The following is a 12,937-nucleotide window of genomic DNA, read 5'->3' as shown; positions in this document are numbered from 1 at the left end:
ACAGGACTGACAAGAAGAAAAAGAACACATTTGAGGAAACTTGGCTGATCCAACTTTCTTCCCTCAGAAAAGCCTGCAGAGATGATTCCCCCCGGGTCTCTTAGGACTGAGTGTCTGTTCCATTATGCTCTGTCTTTGGTCCCTGATTGTCTTCTTTGTCTTTTCTATTCCCTAAAACTGAGCCCCTCTTCCTCTCTAAACTGTTGTTCCAATGAGGTACCTGCTTTCCTGATGAATCTCTCCAGGATTACTCTCCCCACTCTCCAGGCCTCCATACTGAGTGGGGCCTGAGTGTGAGCACATGGAGGCCATACTTATGTGGGGCCATAGAAGACATGGTGTCCTGATCCCTAAGGACTCTGAAAAGGCTACGCATAAAGGGAAATACCTTTTCTTCTATTTGGTAGCTCTACTTCCGGACAGAAACAGAGGGGTGAGCCAGATGTCTCATCCTCCCAGGCATTTCCCTTGACACTAAAATGCCTCTCTTTCCTCTGATTCTTCATTTTTTTATTATTAGATTTATTGTTTTTGTTATTAACTATCCTCAGGCTATGTCAAAGAATCATCACATCAAAACACAACTTTCCCCTCTCATTTTGTAATATCAAAAACAAGGCAGATGCCAAACTCAGGGGAGAGCTTCCTGGCCAGTGGGCAGTGACTTCTCCCCATTCCATCCACCTCAGCCCCAAAGGGCTGCCTTTTCTCTGAAGGCAAAGGTATTTACAGAAGGGAGTCCTTGTCTCTCTCCTTCCAAGAATCCATAGACCAGAGAAGCTTTGTCTCAAGCAAGAGTAACACTTTCTCCTCCCTCTCCTATTTTGGGGGATACTACTCCCAGATGTCCCCTTTCCCGGCAAAGCCAGGTGTATATCATGGGTGCTTCTGAGTGTTCTGTTGCTCAGGACTGAGTGCAAGGTACGCTTCACTCAGACCTGAGCTGTAAAATCTGGACAGCTTGGAGACATGACTTCATTGGTATGATGCAATGGCTCACTCAACAGAAAGAGTAGGCCTTTCGTACTCCAGAGAAGAGCTTTGGGCACAGACTGCTGCCCACTGGACTGAGGAGGGTCTGCTCAGTTCCCATGCTGCCATGCTTGCTGGCCACTGTTTCCCAGACTAGGTGGCTTTTGCCCACAAAAGCTCTACCCCCAGCAGTGTTTCTCAGAGTGAGGGCTGAGGACCCAAGGCCACAGAATCACCTTGTTGTGTTTATTAAAGTGCAGGGCCTGGCCTCAGATATGCCAAATCCAGTCCCTGAGGTGGGTTCAGTGTTCAATTCTTAGCAAATTCCTCAGGAGAGTCCTAGGGAACCCCTCCTAGGTGAGCAGGCAAGGACTCCCCGACTTCCGTATCTTTGGTAAAAAGGACAATAAAAGCTTACTGTGTCCTCTCGCTTTGGGATGGTTCCAGGACGAACAAGCTGCTGCCGATGCAAGTGGATGGGGAACCTTGGATGCAGCCACGTTGCATGGTGAGTTATACCAATTTTGGATTTGGGGGTGGGAAGCTTAATTTTTTACCCTTTCCAGGCACTAGCTTGATTAGAATTGCAGGTACCTTAGAAGATCATCTAGCACAGCCTCCTCTTCCACTTCATTCAGAAACTTCATCCATGGTTCCTTGACAGCCTCAGCTTGAACTATTCCAGCGGGCAGGGACCATACTCCATCCAAAAGAAGACTGTTCTGTTGGTGAGCAAGTCCAGTGATTAGCAAATGCTTCTAATATGGAAGCTAAATCTGCACTCTCCCCCTAGAACTTCCATCCAGAGTGTACTGACAAGCATCCCCATGGGGGGCACTAACAGATTTGAGGATCTACCTGAAAATACTGAAAGGATCACCACAGTGTTGTCTACAGCATTATCTCCCAGCACCCAGCATGGTGCCCATGGTGTAATTGTTGCAGAATAATTCATGGACTAAAACATAAGGGGCTGAAAATAAATTTAAAAAAGGGAACTTTTCCCTTCCCTGACTTGCCAAACCCACATTAGTTCCACTTAGGACTAATGAAGGAGACAGGCCTCCTTCTTTCTTAATTAGAAAAACAGCCAGGAACAGCTAAATATTGGTGGCTATTCCTGCAGTCCCAATGATTGGGAAGCTAATACAGGAGAATCATAAGTTTGAGACTAGCATGGATTACAGGGTAAGTTTGAAGGTAGCCCAAGCTCGCTAGTGAAACCTGGAAAGAAAAAAAGAAAGGAGAAAAGGAAAGGAAAACAAAGCAAAGCAAAGGAAGAAAGAAAGAAGGAAAGAAAGAAAAGAAGGAAAGAAAGAGGAAGGGAAGCAGGGAAGAAGAAGAGGAGAGAAGGGAAGGAAAGAAAGAAAAAGAAAAAAGAAAAGAAACCTAACTAGGACCCTTTGACAAAGAGAAGACAGACACTGCCTGGTTCAGGGCCTCTATTAGGATATTTTATATATATATATATATATATATATATATATATATATATATATATATATATATATATAATATTACTTTCATGTTATCAAAAATATGCAAAGTTCATGAGAGTCAAAAGTTGTGTTTCAGAATTTCCTTCCTGTTTAGACATCTTGATAATCTGTTCTTTGAAGCCTTTCAGAACACATCAAGTTGTCTTTCAATAGAGAGAAGCTTGCTTCAAATGAGCCTACTGAGGAGAAATAGCATCTGCTCTAATGGTCAAAATAGAAATTTCTTTTCAAATTCTGATCTGTTTTATGAACTTTAAGAAAAAGGTATGCTAGCCGGGCACCAGTGGCTCACGCCTGTAATCCTAGCTACTCAGGAGGCTGAGATCTGAGGATTGTAGTTCAAAGCTAGCCCAGGCAGGAAAGTCTGTGAGACTCTTATCTCCAATAAAAGCCACTAGAAAACCAGAAGTGTCTCTGTGGCTTAAGTGGTAGAACTCTCACCTTGAGCTGAAGAGCGCAGGGACAGCGCCCAAGCCCAGGTTCAAGTCCCACAACTGACCAAAAAAAAAAGAAAGAAAGAAAAGAAAAAGGTATGCTGGACCCTGGTGGCTCATACCTGTAATCCTAGCTGTTAAGATCTGAGGATTTCAGTTTGAAACCAGTCCAGACAGGAAAAGTCTGTGAGACTCTTTAAAAGCCTGAAGTAGAGCTGTGGCTCAAGTGGTAGAGTGCCAGCCTTGAGTGAAAAAGCTAAGAGACAGTACCCAGGTCCTGAGTTTAAACCTCAGTACTGGCACACACAAAAGAGAGGAAGAAGAAGGAGGAGGAAGAGGAGGAGGAAGGAGGAAGAAGAAGAGGAAGAAGAAGAAGAAGAAGAAGAAGAAGAAGAGGAGGAGGAGGAGGAGGAGGAGGAGGAGGAGGAGAAGAAGAAGAAGAAGAAGAAGAAGAAGAAGAGGAAACACTCAAACAAAAACTAGTAATAGAGATGGGCTCTGGTGGCTCACTGTTATAATAATAGTTGCTTGGGAGGCTGAGGTCATAATTGGAAGTTAGCTCAGGCAGACAAATCTGAGAGGCTCTTATCTCCAATTAACTATCATAAAGACAGAACTAGAGGTGAGGCTCTAATAGTAGCGTGCCAGCATTGAGGGGAAAAGCCAAGCTAAAATTTGAGGTCCTGAGTTTAAATCCTGGTACCAACACCAAAACCTGGCAATAGAATTCCACTTTGCTAGAATATGGGAAAATAGAGAAAATTCCTAGTACGTATCATCTTGATGGAGTTGAGTTGAAAACTCTGATTTTTTCCTCCTGTATTCAAAAGATTTGGAGCAGGGAGAAATTCAACTCTTTCCCACCTTGTTCAGCAATATCCAAAGACAAGGTTTTTAAATACTTATTTACTTAATTCCAAGTACTGGTTTTCAAAATAGTCAAACACTTCCTCCATCCTCACTCCACTCTCTTGCAATATATTTGTTAAAATGTGATCCAAGGGTTTTATGGTGTGAAGTACACAAATCCATGTGTAGAGGTAGATTCGTCTGGTTGGACTACCATAACAGAATACCACAAACAGGTGCTTTAAACAATAGAAATGTATTTTCTCACTTTTGTGGAAGCTAGAACCCAAGATCAAGGAGGTCCTGACAGGTGTTGTTTTCTGGTGAAACCTCCCTTCCTGTATGACAATCAGCAGTAGCATATTTTTTTCAAGAATTCATTGAGGATTGATTAAAATAGGTCATAAACTAGTTTAAAATAAAGGAGCTCCTTGTGAAATCCAGAAGCAGAAATCATAAAGGTCATACTCTTTGTCCAAAAGCAATAAAACCAGAAATTATTAGACAAAGATTAAATAAATAAGCAAATGAAATGTAATTTTGTTGGAAAATCTAATGTTGAGGGGGAACTTTTAGTTCAAACTAGAGTGTGAACTCAGGACTTGGTAAACAGGCTCTCTACCCTTCTACTAGTCTCTTTTGGTGTTGGTTATTTTCAGGATAGAACTGGCCTGGACTGGAATCTTCCTATGTGTTCCTCCCTTTGTCACTGGGATGTCAGATATGCACTTCCATTCTCAGATATCATACTTCCCCCAAGTTTGGGAAGACAGACATATATCACTGCATCTAGCCATTGATTAAGATGAAGAGTCATGAACTTTTATGACCTGGCTGACCTCAAACCATGATTCTCAATCTCCACAATCCTGGTAGCTAGGATTATAGGCTTGAGTTACTGAAAATCTAATTCTTAGAAGAGAAAAACAGATATCAAGGGTATTAAAATGGAAAAACACAATAAACGTAACATAAAATCTAAATATAGATGTGACAATGTCTTTATTTAATTATAAGATAACATGTATAATCATCTTTAATAAGCTTGAGCATCTTAGGAAAATCTTGATTACCATTAATGAGATGGAAAATGCTTTCAAAGAAATGACATACAAAATGAGCTCAAAACAGATGATCTTACTGCTGGATTATTGCATATTATCAGGAAATAAATGTTTAGGTAAACTATCCCATAGAAGAGACAAAGTCAAAAAACTACCATTTTATAAAATAGAAAGAGATGCCACAGCCTAACAATTTCATTGTGTTTTATCCTAACAACTCTTTGTGTATGTGTATGTGTATGTGTATGAGAGAGAGAGAGAGAGAGAGAGAGTTTGTACTAAAGTTTAACTTCTAGCTTCTTGCTAATTAAGATAACTCTTTCAGGGGCTGGGAAAGTGGCTCAGTGGTAGAGCGATTGCCTTGCATGCCTGAGGCCCTGGGTTCGATTCCTCAGCACCACATAAGCAAAAAGAAAAAAGCTGGAAGTGGCGCTGTGGCTCAAGTGGTAGAGCGCTAGCCTTGAGCTGAAGAGCTGAGGGACAGCGCCCAGGCCCTGAGTTCAGGCCCCATGACCGGACCCAAATAAATAAATAAATAAATAACTCTTTCAGATGTATCTGTCTAGGCTGATGAACCTTGATCCTCAGCCTCCCGAGTAGCTAGGATTACAGGCATAAGCCTCTGGAGCTCAGCCTCAAATAGAATCTTAACTACTTCATCCACTAGCCTTTCCTAATTTGAGGGTAAGAGACCAAAACTTCTTTGTCTTAAAATGAGGATATTATATCATACCTCTCTCAGTTATTTGTATTCAGAGTCCACAAACATGACCCAAAATACCATATTGCCTAGGAGTTCCAAATTCCCACCCTATCAAAGACTTTTAGCAAAACTGCTGAGAAACCAAATTCAGAGGAATTTGAGTTTCATTTCTTTTTTGCCTTGGAGGCGCTAACCACAAAGTATCTAGTTCATCTAGAGACAGAGAAAGGAGAAACAAGGGTCCTCCGTCATCCAAAAGTAATGGAGCTCTATGCACAGGAAATGCAGGCCTCCTAACAGAGCCCTCTCCAGTGCCAGCACACACTCTTTCCTCTTAGCTATGTTCATAAATTCTTTCCAGCACATTCTGCCAGCAGACACTGTACTGGCTCAGGGAATGCTCAGGTCTCAGTGAAGACTGATACCAAAAGAATGAGCCACACATCATTATCATCTTTGCATGTGTCTATGTGTATGAGTACTGGATTTGAACTCAGGGACTCACATTCTCGTTTGGCTTTTTCTGTTCAAAGCTAGTACTATACCAATTGAGCTCTTTGCTTACTAATTGGAGAAAAGAGCCTCATGGTCAATCTCAGCCTCCTGAGTAGCTAGGATTACAGGCTTAAGCCCTTGCTATTGGTTACATTACCTTCTGTGAATACTAAATGACATGCTCCAAATAAGCATGGTTGGAATAACCAGGCTATGCCTCACATCCATGACTTGTGGAGCAAACATAATACCTACAGTAAGACAACACAAAATGTTACTTGATGAATTCTTGGTTTGTTCCTCTGGCCACTACCATAAAACAGAAAGACAGACTCACCTTCAAAATCTCCAGGCTGAATAGATCATATTCAGCATCCATCACCAGACTATACGTGTTGTGCACAATGTCTTCTAGTTCCATTATTTTCTTTTTCTTTTTTCTTTTTCTTTTGTTGTTGTTGGGTGTGGGGCCTGAACTCTGGGCCTGGGTGCTGTCCCTCAGCTCTTCAGCTCAGGGCTAGTGCTCTACAATTTGAGCTACAGAGCGACTTCCAGCCTTTTCTGTTTATGTGGTGCTGAGGAATTGAGCCCAGGACCTCATACATGCAAGGCAAGCACTCTACCACTGAGCCACCTTCCCAGCCCCCATTATTTTCTTTCTATTTCCTAAGGTCTTATAAATGTGAACCTGCCTTATACTTTCATCCTCTTAGCCAGATATTCCCAAACCAGCTCACTCTTGACAACAGTTGTAGAATAATTTCTTCCAAACCCATTTTCTTCATGTAATATATTTAGTTTCTATATCAACCTATAAAGGAAGAAATTTTTCCCTCTATTTTCTTAGGATTTCTGAGTGGGCCCAAGAATTAAGCTGACACAAGTCATATTAATAAAAGAAAAACATAAACATTTAATGGAAATGTTATAGAGATGTCTCCTGATAAGAAAATAAAAACAAGAAGTAGAACAGGCAGTTTCGATACCTTTGAGACAGAGAAATGAGAAATTTGGGAAAAATGACAAGACTAAAGGACTCCTACTAGAGACAGTAAATGATGGTAGATTCATGGAAACCAGTGGAAGATAAAGATGACTTTAATCATTTTGTTGGTACAGATTCATTCGGGATCAATTCCCAGTTTGATGAAGGGTAATCACAGCCCCCGTTCCCTTTTTCATTGTTATTATTTATCTTTTTTGTCTATGTTTGCTGGTACTGAGCTTTGAACTCAGTGCTTTGTGTTCTCTCTTAGCTTTTTCACTCAATTAGTGCTTTACAACTTGAGCCATAGCTCCATTTCTGGCTTTTTGGTGACTTATTGAGGATAAGAGTCTCATGGAGGATTGGGAAGGTGGCTCAGTGGTAGAACGCTTGCCTTGCATGCCTGAGGCCCTGGGTTCGATTCTTCAGCACCACATAAGTAGAAAAAGTCCAAAGTGGCTCTATGGCTCAAGTGGTAGACAGGGGACAGAGCCCAGGCCCAGAGTTCAAGCCCCACAACCAACAGGAAAAAAAAAAAAAAAAAAAGCCTCTCATGGACGTTATTGCTCAGTTTAGCTTTGGGCTGCAATCCTCAGATCTCAGCTTCCTAAGTAGCTAGGATTCCAGGCATGAGCCCACCAGGACCCTTCTCCAGCTATCTTTCATGGTTCTTCATTACCTCAAATAAACCCAATCTTGCCATCTCCCCTCTTTAAAGCCCTGTACCAACAAACTGCCCCACAGTATCTATCTTTCTCATCCTTTAGCCCCTACTCAACCTGATTATATGTGGCTCCTTTCATCAGTGCCCCTCTCCTCTCTGTCTATACTCTCCTTCCATTCCTTCAAATCTTAAAATCTTCCAGTTCTCCCAATTAGCCTCTTCTCATTCCTTTACCCAGCTTCTTTACAATGCCACTTGATTTATCCCACACTAACTGCAACTTGTTGATGGGTTGTCTCTCTCAAGTATTCTCTGTCTTTCTGTATTCACTCTGTGATTTCCAATAATATGGTAACAACTGTAAGACTGGGCTCATAGATCTATGAGTTTCGAGATTCTGTTTCATTTGACATCTATTTTCCTCTTTCTTCTCAAATAGAGAAGATGGGCTTTCACTGATAGCCCATCATATGAATTTTTTGTGGGGAAAAAAACAGGACAAACATTAATATTCTCCTTTTACCATTCACCAAGCACTGATTCTGAAGGTTAAATGATTTGGTAAAGTTTCACAGCAAAAGATCACAAGTCCTACTGGGTATATGGGTGGCTTGTACCTGTAATCCTAGCTTATCTGAGATTTGACGATCTTGGCTCTAAACCAGAAAAAAAAAATCCATGAGAATCTTATCTCTAATTAACCATCAAAAAGTTGGATTGTGGCTCAGTAGCAGAGAATCACCCTTGAGTGAGAAAGCCAAGTAGAATTGGAGGCCCTGAGTTCAAGCCCTAGTACTAGCACCAAAAAAAAAAAAGAGTGGAAATGCTTGGCCCCACATTCAAATCTTTGGAGACCCACACCCAGGTCTTTGTATCCTAAGTACATCCTATTTCTACACCATCTGCCCACTCTGACCATGTAGGATGCTTGGTAAATGTTGTTGACGGACTCTTACAGGAGATGACAGATGACAGAGGTGGCAGTGTCGCCAGGGCATATTTAAATAGGGATGAAGCATTTTGAAGCCATGTCATAAGGCTAAGGTTGGAAAGAAAGGCAAAAATGAGAATCGGTGTCTTTCACTTACAATTGACTGAAAGTTTACAGAAGAAAATACTTTTTAAAACATTTCTTATTCTTTGTTCAAGTCCTAAGGCTTGAACTCAGGGCCTGAGAACTGTCCCTCAGCTTTTTCACAGAAGGCTAACAGTTTACTACAGCCACAGCTCCACTTCCAGCTCTACTTCCAGCTGTGCGTGTGTGTATGTGTGTGTGTGTGTTTAATTGGAGATAAAAATCTCAAACACTACCTGGGCTGGCTTTGAACTGTGATCCACAGATCTCAGCTTCTTGAGTAGCTAGGATTACAGGCATGAGCTATAGTTGCCTGGCAAAACCTTTTTTTTTTTTTTTAATGCTTTTCAAAGACAGTAGGGTCTTCCTGGAGGTTAAGAAAAGAGGAAACACATAAAGGACTCATTTGGGGACTGTCCACTGGATGTTGCTTGGATGGTGGTCAGACTGAACCCTCCAAGTCAGCTGGTTGACATCTGTTCCGTGCCTGGGCAGGAGCAGAGGCTGGGAACCTGAAAGCTGGCTCCAGCTGTTTGTCCCCTCCCTGTGTGAATTTAGGTTAATCTAAGTCCTGTAGAGCCTGGGGCTCCTATTTCGTATCTTTCCAACAGAGGGGCAGAACTTGAAGGTTCCCAGGTCTCCTCTGGCTGTGACATTCTGATAGTCTATGAATAGCAAGGACATAAGACAGGTGCGAGGTGATCACCACGTGGGAAAGCTCACACCTGTCTCTCTCTAGTGTTTCCGCCCCTTGCTTCCAGCAGTGCCAAACTCTAGGCCCAGTCAGGGTCAAATTGCCAATTTCAAAGCCGTTCAAGGACAGTTGGCCTTCTGCATGGGGCTCCTTCCAACCCCAAGCTGGCTTTCTTTTTTTTGTCTGGGACTCACTCTCCATTCTGCTATTGGAATTTGCATTGCCACTAACCACTAACTCATTTTGGCCTCTTTGCTTTCAGATTAAAATTACTCACAAGAACCAAGCACCTATGATGATGGGGCCTCCCCAGAAAAGCAGCTTCTTTTCACTGAGAAGGAAAAGCCGTTCAAAAGAGGTGTGTCAAATGCCAGCTTAACCAAGAGAGAAAAAAAAGAAACTCTAATTACACACACACACACACACACACACACACACACACACACACACACACTTACTTCTCTAACCAGTGGAAGCAAAGCCACTCTTCTGAAAGAAAAGTACACCATGCCATACAGTCTACCTATTTCAAAAATGTGTCCACCCCTAAAGAGCCAGTGCCCATGGAACATTTTGAATGAAAGTAAGGTCTACCAGGGTGGTCGGCCCATGTTGCAACCTTCACATTCCCACAGGTCTTTCGTAGGACTCTCAGATGAAAGGAGAAATCTCCCTTTCTCTTTACCAGTCCTGCAAGGTTGCTCGTGAACACTTGTGAGAAGCAGGCTGCAAGTTTTCTACCTACAGTGAAATCGGATGTGGTCAAGGGGCAGAACTCCATTCCAGAAAACTTTCACAAAAGGCCTTCTGTACAGAGAGACAAAATAGCCTTTGGAGTCCTGGCAGGACTCAGGAAGCACAGGATGGTTTCTTCGTTGTCCTTCAAGTGACAACTTCTCCCCAAACTTGCTGACAAGGCAGAGAGACTGTGGAAAGCTGTGTTTCATTTGTTGGTTCTCTGTGCTGTCAGTGGGCACTTGTTCATTTCCAGAAGCTTCTCCTGGTAACTGTATTATTTGTTTAAAGCTGGCTCCAAGAGCCCCCAGCGCTGCCTGGGCAGCATGACTTAGGTATTTATTTTCTTAGTTCTGTGAACACCTGGGAGGGAAAGTGAAGAAACTTGAGATTTATTTTTCAAATTGATGTTATAATATTGTGTAAAAAGGAAAGAAACTATTTAAAAATACACACACACACACACACACACACACACACACACACACACATCTTTTTTTTTTTTTTTCCTGAGCCAAAACGTGTTTCCTATATGAGCTCCAAGCCCTGGTGGCAGACTATTCTAGAAGTCAGCCAAGTCCCTGGGGAAACGGGAAGACAGTAATATGGGGTGGTTCCTTCTGATTCTTGGCACCTCCCATGCTCAGAGTATGTCCTAAAGGACCTTTTTGGTCATGTGTATGTATATATGTAAGCATATATATTTATATATAATATATAAGTATTTATTTACTGCTGGATTTTTCCTGATTGGAAGTAAACATGTATAATATGGGAACAGAAAGTAGAAAAGAAAAAAAAAAACAGTTCTTATTCCCCCATTCCATCATTTCATCATCAAGACATAGTTCCCTGAGCCTATCATAAGGTTGAAGGGAAATGAAAGTCATTCTGAAGCATGAAGAGAAATGTTCTGGATCCTCAGAATGACAACGATGTGCTGAATAGGATTCGCTCTTCCATTTGCCAGATAAGGAAAAGGAGTGTCAGAAAAGCTAAGCAACTTCTCCATAATACCTTGACGTTCCAACAAGATATTCCATAGACAAAAGAAGCCACACATCTGGGAATAGAGTCACTTCTGGTTGCTGAGTAGTGATTCCACTTGGATCCAGATGGTCAGGAAAGAATGAACATTCAGTATGCACACAAAAGAGATGAGCCCAAATGAGAAAATAAGGACCTTAGGATGCTTCCAGAAGTTCTCTCAGGCCTGAACTGGAGAGAAGTTGATGTGAGGTTGAAGGAACTAGACAGAACATCAGATTGAACTCCATTACATCACCTTATTGTAGTCACCAGAGTTTCTTAGTTTGGAAACAGGGGTGACCTCAGTGGAGAGCCGCAAGGACTGAGGTACCGTCTGCAGAGTGCTGCCAGCAAGAACAGGGAGCCTCAGCAGTGCTCAGGTGGCTTCATTTAGTTGGTGCCAGCATTGCCCTTCTTCCCAAGGGCAACTGTGTGGAGTTCCATTGTAGAGAGTAACACTTAGCTTTGCCCTTTGGTTCACTTGGGCCTCCATCCTCTCAGATTCCTCAAAAGGAAACCCAGGTTCACTTGACATCGCTCCATTGAGCTGCTTTTAAGCTTCTTGCATTGGACCAGAAGATTCGGACAGGAGTGGACTGTTAAGAATGTGTATACAAATTGAACCAACCTCTGAAGAAAGCAATCATCTACTGATGTCTAGCATTGAGTTTTGGGACCATCTTGCCTCAATCTAATGTAAAATGCTGAGCAAGGAGAAACCCAGGCCATCTGAAGAGCATCTTTCCAGGTTATAAGCTTGGTGCTGGGGACACAAGCTTCAGAATGAAGGCAGGTACCATCTTGGAAGCCACTTGATTGTGAAGCTAAGGCAAGTTTGGGTTTGGCTCACTGAGTCTAAGACATTTCCAGACACTTTCGAGTGTGTTTCAGTTCTGATCCCTCAAGATGAAGCTTTTGGGGACACAACACAATCAACAAGTAACACTGATTATCAGAAACTCGAAAGTCTCACCGAGGGAGAGGCTGTGCAGAGATTGGCTCTTCTCTGTTCTCCCCTAATGAACAAGACAGGAATGTCACTTGAGAGACATTTGCCATTCCTCCTTAGAGACACCGAGTGTGCAACACACTTCAGTGGACTTGCATTCCTCATTTGGTAACTTTAGTAAGTCTTGTGTTGAATTTTACCTTGCAAATCATCTTTTAAACACCGTGACTGTGGTTTCTTATTGTGGAGTACCTCATCATAGTGATTCCTCTCTTCCCATTCCCCCGTCACACACAAAGCAAACTTTGAGGTTAGCAGGGAAGATACTATTATCTGCATTGTAACAAGGAGAATGAGGCTTCATGAGGTTTGGGTGACTTTTTGAAGCCTCACAGTTAGGTAGTCCTGGGAGGGCCCAGCCCCTTATTTCCTGTCTTATTCTGATTCTTACCATGCTACAGACATGTTGGCACCTGCCTCCATGCTTCCAACCCTTGTCCCCACCCCCTGCAATAAAAACAGTAAAACAGGAGATCTTCAGTGCACTGTGTTCTCCCTGGAGTGATGGGCCAGGAGTTGTGTCTCATTGTGGCTTGATCTTTGGGAGGTTTCCTGTCTCATTGTGGCTTGATCTTTGGGAGGTTTCCCCAGCAGGTTGACAGTGGAGATAGGCTTTGGAGGAGAATTATGCTCAGGTTAGAGATCAACTCTTCTCAAGATAGTTCTTCCCACAGACAGAAAAAAAAAAAAAAAGATATGCTAAAATCGCCAAATAAATTAGGAAATACTT

General features: G+C 42.3%; 1 protein-coding gene across 2 annotated transcripts in view; it reads left to right on the top strand.

The window, feature by feature from the left end:
• Dgkg (diacylglycerol kinase gamma) overlaps window positions 1–12,673 on the top strand; it is a 210,750-nt gene extending 198,077 nt beyond the window's left edge. For both annotated transcript variants that reach the window (XM_070029774.1, XM_070029773.1), the window contains 2 exons: window positions 1,420–1,480; window positions 9,697–12,673. In XM_070029774.1, the coding sequence (XP_069885875.1) occupies window positions 1,420–1,480; window positions 9,697–9,813 (178 nt within the window). In that variant the 3' untranslated portion in view covers window positions 9,814–12,673. The remainder of the gene's footprint in view (window positions 1–1,419; window positions 1,481–9,696) is intronic.
• Window positions 12,674–12,937: the final 264 nt, after the last annotated feature.

Source organism: Dipodomys merriami, unplaced genomic scaffold, assembly GCF_024711535.1.
Source record: "Dipodomys merriami isolate MVZ:Mamm:240054 unplaced genomic scaffold, mDipMer1.0.p SCAF_2, whole genome shotgun sequence".
NCBI lineage: Eukaryota > Metazoa > Chordata > Mammalia > Rodentia > Heteromyidae > Dipodomys > Dipodomys merriami.
The sequence above is the reverse complement of the archived record's forward strand: the minus strand, read 5'-3'. Positions and strand labels throughout refer to the sequence as shown.